This window comes from Pteropus vampyrus, unplaced genomic scaffold (assembly GCF_000151845.1).
Source record: "Pteropus vampyrus isolate Shadow unplaced genomic scaffold, Pvam_2.0 Scaffold7, whole genome shotgun sequence".
In the NCBI taxonomy this organism is placed as follows: Eukaryota; Metazoa; Chordata; class Mammalia; order Chiroptera; family Pteropodidae; genus Pteropus; species Pteropus vampyrus.
Genome location: NW_011888788.1, coordinates 6,075,000 through 6,092,237, shown reverse-complemented (window position 1 = coordinate 6,092,237; position 17,238 = coordinate 6,075,000). Strand labels below are relative to the sequence as shown.

At 36.0% G+C, this 17,238-nt stretch overlaps 1 protein-coding gene across 3 annotated transcripts in view; it reads right to left on the bottom strand.

Annotated features, from left to right (window-relative positions):
* Nucleotides 1-8,116: 8,116 nt before the first annotated feature.
* Nucleotides 8,117-17,238, bottom strand: part of PLCB4 (phospholipase C beta 4) — a 393,600-nt gene continuing 384,478 nt past the window's right edge. For 2 of the 3 annotated variants that reach the window (XM_011370137.1, XM_011370146.1), the window contains 4 exons: nucleotides 15,664-15,721; nucleotides 15,142-15,228; nucleotides 12,175-12,211; nucleotides 8,117-9,993 (listed from right to left, as the gene is read on the bottom strand). In XM_011370137.1, coding sequence (XP_011368439.1) covers nucleotides 9,905-9,993; nucleotides 12,175-12,211; nucleotides 15,142-15,228; nucleotides 15,664-15,721 — 271 coding nt within the window. In that variant the 3' untranslated portion in view covers nucleotides 8,117-9,904. The remainder of the gene's footprint in view (nucleotides 9,994-12,174; nucleotides 12,212-15,141; nucleotides 15,229-15,663; nucleotides 15,722-17,238) is intronic. The other variant, XM_011370152.1, reaches the window with a different exon arrangement.

The following is a 17,238-nucleotide window of genomic DNA, read 5'->3' as shown; positions in this document are numbered from 1 at the left end:
CATAAATTTAAAATTTCCCCTATTAATATCTAATACATGCCTCAATATTTTCTCTTTATAAAATGTTGCTTTAAAAATCAATGTAACTTCTCAATACTATGTTTCTATTACTAGACTACTAAATAAAAATAATAACTAATTTCCTTTATTTTATGTGATTAGACAAAAGCGATGTGGTAAAGTAATTTCTCATTTATCTGTCTTCCATTTTTCTGGCAACGTTAGTCTAGGACCCATAACTCAATCAAAAATATCCCCAAAGAACTAGTGAATATTAGTAGCCAAGGCTGTCACATGATGTAATTTCACTGAATGAGGATCTCAAAGGAAAAAGAAGGTTTAAAAACAAACTTACAAAAAGGAAAAAAAAGGAGGGAGAAATAACAGAAGAAAGAGGTGTATGTATGTCAAATGATGAAGTTGACAACATTAGTAGTCCAAGTTAGATGAAGTAAACAACAGACCATCAGAATGTTGCAAAAGAAAAGAGACCTAGACACAGTGAGAAGCAAGAGCCCCAATACGGTGGTTTAGTAGCCTGGGATCATGTGATGAAAGAGGAAACTATGACCCACTCTCATCAGTGATTCCAGTAGGTTTTTTTTTTTTTTAAGTGCAGTCTCTGGAGCTCAGAGATGGCACTTTAATCATCTTCATATTCCCAAGGCTTGATTGTATCAGTTAGCTATTGTTGCATAACCATCCTAATAGTTAGTGACTCAAAATAACATTCATTTACTATTTCTCATGAGTTTATACATTGGCTGGGTGGTTCCGCTGGTCTGGAAAAGGTTGTGTTGGTCCTAGATGCAAGATAATGCATTAGCTGTCAGCTAGTAGGATGGTTGAGATGCTTCACCTCTTGAAATGACTCAACTCTGCATGAGTCTCCCCCATCCACCAGCAGGCCGGCCAGAACTGGTTTTCATGGCAGTGGCAGAGATCCAAGAAAAGAAACAAAATGTGTCTCTGCTTGTGTCAAGTTTGATGCTATCCCATTGACCAAAGCAAATTACCTGGCCAATCCTGGAGTCAGTGCAGAAGGGTTCGACCAAAGGACATGGATACAGGAAAGCTTAAAAAATTGAGGCCATTAATGCAACCTATCTATCTATACTGGCATGGCCTAAAACTATAATTACAGATTTTTTTTTTAAATAGTGAATTACTAGTAAAACACTAGTTGAAAGTGTAGAAGAAGATAATAGTGGGTTTCTAATAAATACCTGATCAATGAATAAATAAAGTTAGTTCAATGCTGAGGATGTGTCCAACATAAGAATTTGTGAGGCAGTCAAGGTATGTAATAATTCATAATACTATAGTGGTGCAGCCTTTAGAGTTCAATATACTGTGTTATGAGCACCACACTCTGACACAAATACCAAGTTTTTTCTAAGGAAAAGCAAAAACAAAAGATAGAGTATAAAAAGCTTTGGGTAAATTTTGAGAAAATTAAAGATATACATTGTTTGAAAAGTGTAAACAATAAGCATTTTGATGAACCATCATAACATTTCCTCATCCAAATTATATGATATCAAAGTTCAGAAATGAACGAGGGTAAAATTCTTCCCCCCACCCCCATTATGTTTTTGGTACATTCTGATTTACCTAAAGATACTGAGTTATAGTGTGAGTGATTAGGCATACAATATTTGAGAGGTCTCAAAAATTTTCAGGATGAAGCAGCTTAGGGACTTGTCCCTCGCCCCAAATTTCCAAGAAAGTAACACAAGGAGAGAAAAGGAAGAGGCACTGTATCATTTATCAAGATAAGATCAGCCACCTATTTTTTCTTCTTATGCAAAAGAAATGATGCTACTATTTTTAACCACCCTCCTGCTCCTTCCCTTAATATTTTTTCATTATTCTAACCTATGAAGCAGAACACTTTTCATGAAATATTATTAAAGACGATGGCTCATAAAAATTCATCCCAGAGGCACTACCCAGAATTTATTATGACACTAAAGACACAATTATTAAAGTTTGCACTTGGGATTCTGTTAAATGCCAAGCACCAAGGAACAGTTGTAGGAAAGTGTGCTCTTCGGTTAGATTTAGAGAAGTGATGATGAAGGAGAAGCTATGGAGAGCTTGGAATGAGGCCTCTGTAAGACAACCCCAATACTAAAATAGTTCAGGATATTCCCTCATCACTCTCCATAATCACACTTAATGTTGATGGGTCCTCACTGAGTGCCTGTTTTGAAAGGATGCTAACAATAAAAATAAAGAAAAATTGTTGTTCTTGAAACTGAGAAGACAAATCAACAATAAAGCTTGCTTTAGCCTTTCTTTCAGGTTTTCAAAGACACTGCCTGCCCAAGAGGCCATACAGTCAGTTACTAATCCTTCATTCTGCCGCACAGAAAATAATTTAAATAGTCATTTGATAGTTATTGACTACCTGTTCTTTGCAAATGAAATGAACACACCCTGAAAAGAAATTAGTTTGGGGTGGTGGAAAAGTCATATGCTTAAATAGCTTTTAAAGTATAAATGGATAAATTCAGAAGGGTAGATAATTTCTGGTTTGGAGGAACAAAGGATCTTTCGGAGGTGGCATTTTTGGAGGTTGCTTTTAAGGACTGAAAGACTATCATTATGTGATGTGCCTAGAAAAGATATGTGCTATGTGTGTGTGAACAGAGAATACTGATACATTCAGACTGGCTAGGTGAGTGGGCAGGTTGGGGCCAAAACTGAATGCTATCTATAATTTCAATGTTATTCTTTAGGTAGCGGATAGCAATTCAGCACTTACAAGCAGAATGGCAATATAATCAGAGCTATCATTTGAGAAGGTTAATCTATGTGTAGAAAGAATTTGAGGGGCAAAGAAATTCAATAGGAAGTTACTTAAAATTCTGGGTTTAGAGGAATGATAGAAGTTTTAAGAGAGGAGAGGGGAGATTCCAAAACACGGTGGAATTCATAGGTTTTATCAACAGATGAGGTGTGGTAGCAAATGAGATGGAGGAGATACAAGATGTCCCCAAGGTTTAGCACCCATTGTGAATTGTTAAAATAAGCAGAGGACAGATGGAGGAAGAATCTCTCTTTTTGATTAATTACATACAATGTGTATGTGGGCCATTTGTTGAACTCTGAAAATCTGAAAGGAAGAACCAATGCTTAGGTTAAGTAGAGTCAAGGATAAAATGACAAATTTGAGAATTATATACAGAGAAGCAGAAACTGAACTCATGTGATTGAATGAAACAGCTAAGGGGAAATGCATATAGAGAAGATTTTTTGAGTAGATGGTGATAGATTTCTTTCCCTTTTTGAATTGCTTTCCAGGGAGCTCATTGCTAAATTTGAGACCCAGTTGCAGAATTGCCTCTTAGTTTAGGTTTTCTGTTATGTTTGTCTTGTGCTCTATGCTCTGTCTTTACAACTTGCCCTCCCCCTGAGGCTTAGGGTTTGATTAGTTTGTATATTTTTGAAATACTATTTCATGGATTTGAAGATGCATATATTTTTTCATATTTTAACATCTCTGAGATGTGTCTTATAATCACTGGATGGTGTATTATATTTTAGTTGGTAGCATCTTTTCATTCTTTGTGATATATAAGATAATGGTGCATCTTATCATTAATAGGGTCTTAGATGTGATGAAATATGCTACTTCCCAATGGGTTCCCCTACTCGGCAATCTGGTTTCTTTTCCATGAAGCTTTTATTGCCCCCAAAGGAAAAGAACAATCTATTTAGGCAAGAAGTACAGTCCTGTACAGGCATTCCAATCAGTCACACATAGACAACCGAATAAATACTCTTTCTGGGCTGATTACAGGGACAAAGGTAAGAATCGAGACTCAAATACCTTGACTCCCAAACTGAAACAAAAAATCCTGGGAGGAGGAGGAGTAAGATGTAGTAGAAACCCATATAGGCTTGAGTTTCAGAATAAAGCTTCTTGCTTTTTGGGAGCATAGCTCTAGAAAATTGCAAGCCTCCTAGAGAAATCCTCATGGAACAATAAACATGGCACTAGTAGCTGACAAATGGACCTCTAGTTTCCACACAGCTCACAAAGATCCAAGAAGTTCTTGTACATCTTAGAAGAATGCTGGAATAAACTGAGCCTAGGTTGAGCAGCAACCTTAAGGCACTGGGGCGGTGGGCAGAGTCGAGGGAAATGGAAAGGCCTATTTTGCAGGGCTGCAGTATAGGGCACTTAGGACTGTCCAACAGTGGGGAGACCAGAAGATCCTCCCCTCTGCTGGGAGGACACAGGAGCTTCCCCTCACACCCTGATGCCACCAAGAGAAAGAAGCAGGAAGACCTCCTGAATGGAAGCAAATTACCTGGCCAATCCTGGAGTCAGTGCAGAAGGGTTCAACCAAAGGACATGGATACAGGAAAGCTTAAAAAATTGAGGCCATTAATGCAACCTATCTATCTATACTGGCATGGCCTAAAACTATAATTACAGATTTTTTTTTTAAATAGTGAATTACTAGTAAAACACTAGTTGAAAGTGTAGAAGAAGATAATAGTGGGTTTCTAATAAATACCTGATCAATGAATAAATAAAGTTAGTTCAATGCTGAGGATGTGTCCAACATAAGAATTTGTGAGGCAGTCAAGGTATGTAATAATTCATAATACTATAGTGGTGCAGCCTTTAGAGTTCAATATACTGTGTTATGAGCACCACACTCTGACACAAATACCAAGTTTTTTCTAAGGAAAAGCAAAAGCAAAAGATAGAGTATAAAAAGCTTTGGGTAAATTTTGAGAAAATTAAAGATATACATTGTTTGAAAAGTGTAAACAATAAGCATTTTGATGAACCATCATAACATTTCCTCATCCAAATTATATGATATCAAAGTTCAGAAATGAACGAGGGTAAAATTCTTCCCCCCACCCCCATTATGTTTTTGGTACATTCTGATTTACCTAAAGATACTGAGTTATAGTGTGAGTGATTAGGCATACAATATTTGAGAGGTCTCAAAAATTTTCAGGATGAAGCAGCTTAGGGACTGTCCCTCGCCCCAAATTTCCAAGAAAGTAACACGAGGAGAGAAAAGGAAGAGGCACTGTATCATTTATCAAGATAAGATCAACCACCTATTTTTTCTTCTTATGCAAAAGAAATGATGCTACTATTTTTAACCACCCTCCTGCTCCTTCCCTTAATATTTTTTCATTATTCTAACCTATGAAGCAGAACACTTTTCATGAAATATTATTAAAGACGATGGCTCATAAAAATTCATCCCAGAGGCACTACCCAGAATTTATTATGACACTAAAGACACAATTATTAAAGTTTGCACTTGGGATTCTGTTAAATGCCAAGCACCAAGGAACAGTTGTAGGAAAGTGTGCTCTTCGGTTAGATTTAGAGAAGTGATGATGAAGGAGAAGCTATGGAGAGCTTGGGATGAGGCCTCCGTAAGACAACCCCAATACTAAAATAGTTCAGGATATTCCCTCATCACTCTCCATAATCACACTTAATGTTGATGGGTCCTCACTGAGTGCCTGTTTTGAAAGGATGCTAACAATAAAAATAAAGAAAAATTGTTGTTCTTGAAACTGAGAAGACAAATCAACAATAAAGCTTGCTTTAGCCTTTCTTTCAGGTTTTCAAAGACACTGCCTGCCCAAGAGGCCATACAGTCAGTTACTAATCCTTCATTCTGCCGCACAGAAAATAATTTAAATAGTCATTTGATAGTTATTGACTACCTGTTCTTTGCAAATGAAATGAACACACCCTGAAAAGAAATTAGTTTGGGGTGGTGGAAAAGTCATATGCTTAAATAGCTTTTAAAGTATAAATGGATAAATTCAGAAGGGTAGATAATTTCTGGTTTGGAGGAACAAAGGATCTTTCGGAGGTGGCATTTTTGGAGGTTGCTTTTAAGGACTGAAAGACTATCATTATGTGATGTGCCTAGAAAAGATATGTGCTATGTGTGTGTGAACAGAGAATACTGATACATTCAGACTGGCTAGGTGAGTGGGCAGGTTGGGGCCAAAACTGAATGCTATCTATAATTTCAATGTTATTCTTTAGGTAGCGGATAGCAATTCAGCACTTACAAGCAGAATGGCAATATAATCAGAGCTATCATTTGAGAAGGTTAATCTATGTGTAGAAAGAATTTGAGGGGCAAAGAAATTCAATAGGAAGTTACTTAAAATTCTGGGTTTAGAGGAATGATAGAAGTTTTAAGAGAGGAGAGGGGAGATTCCAAAACACGGTGGAATTCATAGGTTTTATCAACAGATGAGGTGTGGTAGCAAATGAGATGGAGGAGATACAAGATGTCCCCAAGGTTTAGCACCCATTGTGAATTGTTAAAATAAGCAGAGGACAGATGGAGGAAGGATCTCTCTTTTTGATTAATTACATACAATGTGTATGTAGGCCATTTGTTGAACTCTGAAAATCTGAAAGGAAGAACCAATGCTTAGGTTAAGTAGAGTCAAGGGTAAAATGACAAATTTGAGAATTATATACAGAGAAGCAGAAACTGAACTCATGTGATTGAATGAAACAGCTAAGGGGAAATGCATATAGAGAAGATTTTTTGAGTAGATGGTGATAGATTTCTTTCCCTTTTTGAATTGCTTTCCAGGGAGCTCATTGCTAAATTTGAGACCCAGTTGCAGAATTGCCTCTTAGTTTAGGTTTTCTGTTATGTTTGTCTTGTGCTCTATGCTCTGTCTTTACAACTTGCCCTCCCCCTGAGGCTTAGGGTTTGATTAGTTTGTATATTTTTGAAATACTATTTCATGGATTTGAAGATGCATATATTTTTTCATATTTTAACATCTCTGAGATGTGTCTTATAATCACTGGATGGTGTTTTATATTTTAGTTGGTAGCATCTTTTCATTCTTTGTGATATATAAGATAACGGTGCATCTTATCATTAATAGGGTCTTAGATGTGATGAAATATGCTACTTCCCAATGGGTTCCCCTACTCGGCAATCTGGTTTCTTTTCCATGAAGCTTTTATTGCCCCCAAAGGAAAAGAACAATCTATTTAGGCAAGAAGTACAGTCCTGTACAGGCATTCCAATCAGTCACACATAGACAACCGAATAAATACTCTTTCTGGGCTGATTACAGGGACAAAGGTAAGAATCGAGACTCAAATACCTTGACTCCCAAACTGAAACAAAAAATCCTGGGAGGAGGAGGAGTAAGATGTAGTAGAAACCCATATAGGCTTGAGTTTCAGAATAAAGCTTCTTGCTTTTTGGGAGCATAGCTCTAGAAAATTGCAAGCCTCCTAGAGAAATCCTCATGGAACAATAAACATGGCACTAGTAGCTGACAAATGGACCTCTAGTTTCCACACAGCTCACAAAGATCCAAGAAGTTCTTGTACATCTTAGAAGAATGCTGGAATAAACTGAGCCTAAGGTTGAGCAGCAACCTTAAGGCACTGGGGCGGTGGGCAGAGTCGGGGGAAATGGAAAGGCCTATTTTGCAGGGCTGCAGTATAGGGCACTTAGGACTGTCCAACAGTGGGGAGACCAGAAGATCCTCCCCTCTGCTGGGAGGACACAGGAGCTTCCCCTCACACCCTGATGCCACCAAGAGAAAGAAGCAGGAAGACCTCCTGAATGGGGAGGGAACTCTAACAGGGGATTTGACTTCGAAATAATTGAATATGCCTCTGAAATAAAGTGTTTTTTAGGCTGCAAGAGACTGAGTTACTTTAATTGGTAAGACTTTTTTCCTTCATAATAAATGAGAATGTAGGATTTGAGTATAATATGAACTTGTAATAGAAAATAAACATAATTTTTATTTATTTTTGTTCAATTTATTCCTACTACGATGGAATCTTTTAGGGGGTAAGTTGTCTAAATATTAAAAGTAATCTGGGGTAAAAAAAAATTGGCTCTGGATATAACACTTGAAAATAGAAGTATTTATGGTAGTGTACGATAAAAAGCTAGAGAAGAAATAATCAGAAAAATGGGAAAACTAGGAGTAGCCAGCTCTCAGAAGCAGGGAAAAGAGGCAAGTGATGAATTGAGCCAGGTGCTACACAGAATGATGAGCTCACCGGAGCTCTGGGAAGAAGACACTGAATTTGACGAGAAGCTATTAGGAACCTTTTAAGATAGGCAATCCAAATGTGGTGCTATTTTAATAGTCATAATTTTTCATGGGATGCTAGTGTTGGAAGATATGTAGTTTAACTCCATTGCCTTACAGATAAGGAAATTTGGAACCAGAGAAATTTCATGGAAGCCATTTCAAATTGTACATATGAGAAAAAGAAAAACAACTACTTTACATTTGGGAGTCAACCAGAATCAGCCTGTTTTGTGTCATTTGGGGGGAAAATGTATTGGGGGACAAAAATAAGCCCCTCTTCGAAAATAATGAAGTAATGATCTCTATAATTTATAAAAAAAGGCTAAAAGTTTTCTGGAAAGCATACTTGGGAGCAAATACTCTGACAGGTGTTAACATGTTTTAACTTTTTATTAGAGAAGTTGGAAGTTTCATTATGGTGGTAACATAATTTTCTCTGCTTTGTTCAGAGGAACACACAGAATCAATTTATACAAGCATATACAATAATTCAGTTGGTGTTTTGTGTCCTAAAATCAGCAATCTGATTAGTTCTAGACTACCAGCTTTCCATGCGTTCCTCTCAGTTTTGGTGGCTGGCTCAATTCCCAGTGGAATACTTTTTCATGCACTGTCTGTAACACCACTACAGCAGGCTTAAAGACCATGCAGAGTAACACTGTAGCAAATTGTTTTGATATTTAACAGACATAAAAAGGTTATTTCCTGATATGAAATTCTGAAAATCTGCATAAATATTTTTGTGTAAAATTAAATTAGTTATGTATTTTTTTTGAAACTAGAAGTTGAAGTATCAAGAATGCCCACATAATTCATATACACATATATATAGACTTTTTTGTTATGCTAAAAGTCTTTATAGTCAAATTATATTCTGTGCCATACATTTATTTAATCAGCATTGATTTGGCATTAGGTTAACTGTGTCTGTATGGATTAGTCTTAATTGGTGCTTGTGTATCATGCAAACATAGTTCTAGTATTCTTGTTTACTAATCTTGTCGTGTGGCAATATTTAGGTGATTTTGCTCTATAACAGTGTGAATTAGGAGTATAAATACTTTATACATGGTCACATTTACAAACGTTTGCCAATAACCACTTCACAATCTTGAAGGTCTAATAGTGAATTATATCTGGAATCGGCCGAAGCAATTCCTAGAAAGCAATGTCAGATGTAAACTTTCTGAAATGTGCCTAGAAGAGGTCTCCTTTGAGCACTGATGAGTTTTGGCACAGGTACACTGTTCTATTTCTCTATTGTTCTAATAATTTCCACAGCTTTTACAGGAAATTAGCTTCTCATGGCATGGTAGAGACATGGCACTTACTGATGAGGTAACTTAGATGTAGAAAAATTTTACAAAATTATCTCTCTGGCCGATCATCACTTCTGCTGATGAATTTGTCGATAGTTTTTTTTTTTTCTAGTGCATGCACTTGCTATTAAATTGCTAATGCACTATTTTTGCTGCAGCTCAAACATGTCCTAATGCATCACGAAGCGGAGTTGTTAACACCGAGCTCATTTACTTGTGATGGTATTTTATAGCAAACATGTTTAAGTTGTATCATCAATGGTTAAACTCTGCCTTACTGGAATGGTAATTTTTGTGGATTTGTAGCTACTTTTGGCTGGCCAAGGAAATTCAATATTCATAATGTGAAACAAAAGTATGTAAATCTGTGGTTCCAGGTAATATCTTGTCTATACATAAAGGAAACATAAAAGACAATGACTTTCTTCCATGGACTTTGTGTTCAAGAGTTTGGAAGTGAGCTTTTGATGCTGTGTGGTTTTGCTGCTTCAGTTTACGTTTTGGAGTTTCATACTACTGTTGCTGGTCTGCGGTCCATCTCGGCTTCCAATTTCACCATCTGCTGCATCTCCTTCGCCTGTAACATCAGAAACATGGCCTTACATGCCGAAATCCTCTCCTGAAGGCTTGTAGCATTCCTAGCCTCACTTCTCCTGCGTAAATCTGATGCTGTCCTTGCTACTCAAAGAATGGTCCATGGACCAGCAGCATTGGCACTGCCTGAAGCCTTCTGAGAAAGGCAGAATCTTGAACTCCACCCCGGACCTACTGAGTCAGAGTCCACATTTTAATAAGATCCCCAGGAAATTTTTGTGCACATTGAAGTTGGAGAAGGACTGGTCTACAGAGTGCCAGTAAAACTGCTGAACAGAGGCTGAGCCAGTCACTTGATATTTAGACAATTTCATGTCAAAATGTTCATTTGAATTTGTTTCTACAGATTGACACACTGCTTTGATTGTGTGTAGATTATCTGATCACTTTTAGAATAAGTGTTGCTTACGCATAATTTATTCACCAAATAACCTGTAAGCTAATTAAAAGTAATTCCTTTGGAACTTAACTGATGAAGACTTTTAGGTGGGAGGATATCACATTGGTTTGGCTGGAGTACCCTGCAAACAGAACGTTCCAGAAATATGTAGGGTTCCTAGAATTCTATTGTCCAAAAATTATCCTTAAGGTGCTCATTTCTCTGGGGTAATTAATTTTTACCAGCTACCCCAGGAAGTAAGCCATAGTAAGCTCGATCTCATGAATTAAGACTGTTTCTTAGATAACCAGCTGGTTTGGGAGGTGGAAAGGAGTCAGATGGGGGGAAGGTTCTGGTGACAAATAATTGCTTGGCAATATAGGGAAAAGTAACTGCTCGTTTCAACTTTTACTTTCCAATTGGATGCTTTTGCCCAACCTAACACATGTATCCTTTGGTGGAAAAATAAAGCACCCCTCTCTTCTTTTAGTGACAAATCACTTTGAAATAAAGGACTTTTAAGAATGGAAACATGGCTATATAAAGATATAGCTCAGAGGGGGACTCTGAAGTGCTTAATGTTACTATTCATGTCTACTTAGATATTCCAATTAAACAGAAGGTCAGTGGGAGGATTTGGTCAATGCTATAGATCATACTCTGAACATATAAATGTCCCAAAGTCTTGTTACAAAATTAGTTTAACCCATGGACCACATAGTGATTTTCTTATTCTTATTATTTTTATGTTGTGGCTTTAAATTTTATTTTGGTGAGGATGAATATAGTAACACCAAAGAATTATATTTTTCTGCTTACATTTGGGATGGATGGTTCCCTCTACCTAGATTTTTTATGCATGAATTATAATAATACTTTGATAGAGAAATGAAGAAATGGAGAAAAATATACAAACATGAAACTATGACACAAACAGTATTCATAAATGATGACAGTGAAACATTATCAGCACTGAAAATTAAATATTTTTTATGTTCAGTAGACAGTAATAAAGGATTCCCTACGCTTCTTTTCTTTTGCACTTAGAGACAATATTAAACACAGTTTAGAAGGAAGCATCATAAGACATTAAAAATTATTCCAAGAGCAAAGTTCTCATATGAGCAGGTGACCATTTATTTCCATTTTCCAGGGACATTTCTAGTTTATGCTTGTAGTCCTGGCTATTACGAACAGCATCCCCTTTCATTCTCAAAACTATCTTGGTTCAAACAATAAATTATATGGTCACTTTACTTATGAGGGGTGATTAAGGTCTTTGGTAGACTGATCTAACAGAAAGCATGACAGGAGTCGCTGTATAATGACACTGTATAAAGCGTCTGCAAACAGACCATAACTCTCTGTCATTAAAAACCACCAGTGAACTTTCAGTGGGGTGCTTTAAAAATTAATGGCAATCATATTAGTATTTGTGAAAGATCTGACTCTGTGACTCAGTCTTAGCTGTGATTGGTCCAAATGACAATGGTATATCACTGTTCTTGATGCCTGGGTATGTCTTCATTAGCATAAATTGAGTTTCCCAGGTCTGCAATTGAAAATGCTGGTAAAATTCCATCAGAAGTAATTCTCTAAAGACTCTGGGCATTTCGGTTTGAACATTACATCAGAAATCCAAGTATGAAATAATCAAGCTTTCAAATTCAAACCCCTGAGATATTAGTTATGATCAGATATAAATCATAAATGGAGACTACCCCGAGAATACTGACGTAGTTGAGAAGGAAAGCAACGTCTTGCTTATCAGAGTTTCAGTCCTACCTTGAGTTTGGGACACTGCATGACAGGATTTCAAAAGCTGTTTGTACAAAAATAGTAATGTCAAAATTGAGTCATACATACAAAACAAAGAAAATAAAAATACTGAAGTGACTTTGAGAAATGAATGCAAAACCATATACAGAAAAGCAAAAAGCTAAGAATAAAACATGTATACAACCATCAGTGACAAACTTCCCCCAAGCTGATCTCAAAAGAAAAAAGAAGAAAACAAACAACCGATGCCTATTAGCCCAGATTGTACCTCCCTTCTGAGGCAGTGAGTGGAGAATCCTCCCTTTAGCAAGACCCCTTACCTCTCTTAATAAATGATTGGATTGATGACAAAAATCAATTCTTAAAACTTGGGTGTGATAGTAATGGAACTGTTAATGTTTGAAATGGTACATGTTCAAGATGGATGAGATACTGTATGGCTGATAGGTCTATGGGAAAACTTAAACAGACCTATAGAGTTTTAAATAAATAATTGGCTGACCAAGTAGGCAAGGCCATTAGGTGGCTTAAAAAGGACACATGAGCTAGAATCCAGAATCAGGACTAAAATATATTAAAACTTGAGCTGTTTTTTGCCAGTGCCCTCAACACTGGTCTAGCTAATTAGGTAGACCATTCCCTGCTTTGTTTTGGAGGGACTGGGAGAATTTAGAGGAGCAGGGTCACAGGAAAGCAGTACGAAAACTTAAAGGAAGATATTATTGGAGAATGTTAAATTTAATTTACCATTGGCTTAGAAACAGAAAGGTCTTGGGATTTAACAATGGTTTGGGAGATTATTATAAAAGTTTGGGGTTGTCTGGAGACAGGAAATTGTTCTGCCAATGAAATGTTTATACGATTAGGGAGCTCTCCTACATGGTCCCAGAACTTATCTATTACGAGGGAAGAAATGGAGTCACTCCTGTATCTTTTGCACTATGCCTACAACAGTGTTGTAATATACTGAGTAACTGTGAATTGAGAGCAAAAAAATATCCGAGAAAGATCTGAGATTGAATTTGTTATGGAATAGACCACTTTTGTAAAGCAAAGATCAACATAGAGATTCAAGTGCAAATTCCACATCTGCCAGAAGCGTCAAGGTACCTTGAATTTCTTTACATTGAATTTAATTAAATATTCATCAAACCTAGAATCTTCTCATGTTCTGTGCTTTCCTAAGCTTCTGTGACTCAAAGGATCAGTTGTGGGTGGTAAACATTACTTATGACACATTACAAGGCATTATATGTATCTTTGGAACAAAAAGCCACTATTTTCCCAATATGATCCAATCAATACTGCTACTACTAACTTAATATTTTAATATAAGAATTCTGGTGTGGTTTGAATTATCCATATATTAGAATAAAAGCAAAAAGTGATTTTCAAATTATATACTTTGGCTCTGAAACCAAAAACACTAGGTAACTATATTCTCTAGCTCTGAAAAACATCACTATTGTAGTGATGAGTAATTTTTAGCACATTTACATTCTTTAGTCAAACTCGTTGCTAAGCAACACAATAATTTCTAAGTAGTTTCTTAATTTAGTTAACTGAAACATAATTGTGCCTTACCTTCATTGTGCCTTCTTCTACAGCATCCTTATCCCTACCCAGCCCTGAATCACTGAAGTAGATTCTAACGTTTTGGAGATGGTGGTTTTACCCTTATTCATATTCCCATTTTTTCCCCAAGGAACATTTTCTGAGGAGTGCTGCAAGAGCCAATACGTAAGCTAGGTAATTTGTACCAGAACATGATGTATCTATGAGTTGGTCAAATGACTTGAACCCACAGGACAATAAACATTTATTGTCCCTCTTGGGGATCTGTGGACTATTCATGAATAGAAGCACTTAGCTGAGAAGGAAATGTGAAACGTAACTCAGAAGTATGTTGATGAATAAAACTCCTGCTCACCAAAAAGTAAAGAATCTGTTACCAGAAGGTGGATCTGTTACCCAATGGCAACGCAAAAAAAAAAGATTTTATGTTGTTTTTCTTTCTCAAAGGTACTTTTTAGCATAATTCCTACTTAAGTGCTCTTCAATGGGAGCCATTTACTCAAAAAATATACAGGAAAGAACAACGTAGTGCAAGGACATATTTCATCCAAACCTCTTTACAGTTTTTCAGATGGAAGTAAATTATCCAGAAATAATAACTTCCAAACCAGCTACACTTAAAGAGTGAAATGTGAACTGAGACAGACTGAAATTTAAACTCCTACTGAGGGCCATTTTGCCATATATACTAGAGGTATTTCCATCAAATTGAAATGAGACTGTGGAAGACTGGCATGGAGCCCATCTATACTATGCTTGAAGTTAACATACATTTATCTTGGTGTTGGCATATACCCAATGGCCTAACGAAACTGTTGGATTTTAGATTTTTATTTGTGTGTACTTCTCAATTTAGTGTTTTGCTTTGCTGGAAAAAAGCACTAAGAGTACAGTATCTACTCACGTCAAGTGGTTTGCAGAGTTATGGCGGCTCATGCCTTTGGGTCCTACTTGTAAGCCCTAATAAGGTTTTATAACTTCATTTTTAGGTTGAGGTTGAAAATATGTGGTTTCTCTCATTTGCTTTTAAACATAATATCACTTGCCTCTAGGTGACAAATTATAAAATTCTAAGTGAAAACAGAGATAATTTGTAAACTCTGTTTTTTCCTCCTCTCAGTAACATCAGTCTTAGAATCCCCATAATCTACTCAAATGACTTTTGATTCTTTTTTCCCCACAGCCACATTCCTCTCCCACTTCTAAAGAGAATACTTTCTGCTCTTGTTGGATGAGATGGTGAAAATACCGTAATAGGCACTAAATTTTTCTTGCCACCTTTCCATGCCACTACTCAGGTCACTGGCTTTAGCAGATGAATCATTGCAGGCTGTGTGGTATTTGCCTCTCAAAGCTGGCTGGCTGCCTATGTCTTTTTATAAGTTTTAGGTAAAATACCTGTTCATTCTGTTTCTCTAGGAATTCTAGGTGTTCAAGCTGGACTTTTTTCAACTGATCCATTTCTTTGGACTGTTTCATTGCAAGCTGCAAATAAAAAAATTTTGATAAATTTTCGGTTGTAATCTTAAAATTTAAGGTTGAAGAATGACAGGTAAGTTTGTAAGTTAAATGAGGAAGGTAATAATACAAAAAGAGGGGAAAAAAAGTCTAAAAACTGGGACAGTTTAGACCCATAATTCTTACTGGGAAGATCTTTCCTGTTAAAATCTTAGAAAATAATAGATTACTGATGCATTTTCTATATTAAATGGTACCAAATAATTACTTTAAAGATTTTAGGAAGAAATTACTTTAAAGATTTTAGGGAGAAATTACTTTAGCTTTTAGGGAGCAAAGATGCTAGAATGTTTAATGTACAGAAAAATCAAACTAAGCAAATTAGACAAAAGCATATCTAAGCATGAGTTATTATTTATAGATTTTTAAGGAAGAGTACAAAGAAAATTATAAAATACTTACTCTCTTTCTTTCTTCCAGAAACTTCTTAGTGTTGCTGCTGTTTAACTCCCTAACTCGCCTAAAAGCGATAGATACAAATAATAGTTGGTATGACATCAAATGGAATTAACATAATGTTCAATAAAAGCTATATTCCATTTAATTATCTCGATGGGATCATCACTTTTCTGAATTTTTATTGTGGAATTTTGAAACATGAAATGAACAGAGAAAAATATTTTTAAAAATCTGTGTTCTCATCACTCAGATTAGTCAATATTAATGTTTTGCCATGTTTGTCTCACACTTTTAAAGGAGATAGTGTTGCAGATATCATCAAAGCCCACTTTGTATTCTTCCTGATTCCATTTCACTCCCCTCTCTCTCCAGACATAATCATTATTCTGAATGTGTTATGGACCATTTCTAACAAGCTCCTAGGTGACGCTGTTGCTGCTCGTGTATATTGTTTTGTGTGTTTTCCAAATTTATCTAAATGGTAACTATTCTGGGTTTCTTTCTATAACTTATGATGTAGCCATCTGTTTCAAATACAGCTATTTCAAACTCTTCCATTATTTTCATCTGCTGTATGGATATTTTCTGACTAGATTACAATATTTCCATTTTGACATTAATAAAAGTAGGTCTTTTCCCAACAATCAACGATCTAGTGCATAGGGTCCTGCGATGCTTGGCACAGTAAGCATCTGTTGACTAAATAAATGAACAAGGTGTAGGGCCTATCTTCTTGTGCATCCAGGCAAATATTTCTCTAGGACAGATACCTAGACTTGCAGGTGGTAGGGAATGAACAACTTCATCTTTACTCTAAAGCACATGTCCCAGTTTGCACTCCTATCCATAGTGTCTGGGTGCTATCTGTCTCTATATCTTCACCCACTGTTGGTACCATCAGATGTTTCCTTTTTTGTTGGTTGGTTTTGTAAAATGGCATCATGCTGCTGCTTTAACCTGCATTTCTCTGATTACTAGTGAGGTGGAGTGCATTGCATGACTGAATAGACTTAAAACTTATTGAATTTCTATAACATATATTTATTAATTTCTAGAAATTATAGGTCTGTTCAGGTTTTCTCGTTTTTTGGTCACTTTTGATATTTGTTTTTCTAGGCAACTGTCCATTCCATTTCGGTTTTCAAATTCATTGGTAGTATTGTTTATAGTAGTCTTGGGTTTTGAAAATATTGATTGCATCTACAGTTATTTCCCTTTATTCTAATATTACTAATTTGTGTTTTCTCCTTTTTCTTCTTTGTCAGTCTTGCTGGAGGTTTACTAATTTAATTATTATTATTTTTTCAAATAATAAGCTTTTGTTTTTTGCTGATACTATGCATTGCCTTTTGTTTTCTATTTCAATACTTTCTGCTTTTTTATTATTATTTCTTCCCATCAGATCTTTGGGTTCACCCTGTTTTTCTAATTTCATACCTTCTTTGAGTGTTTAGCTCATTAATTTTCCTTTAAAAAATATATACATCTAGGCTATAATTTTCACTCTAAATAACACTTTAGCTACCTTATTTTTGTGTGTGTTGAGAACATTTAAGATCTACTTTCTTAGTAACTTTC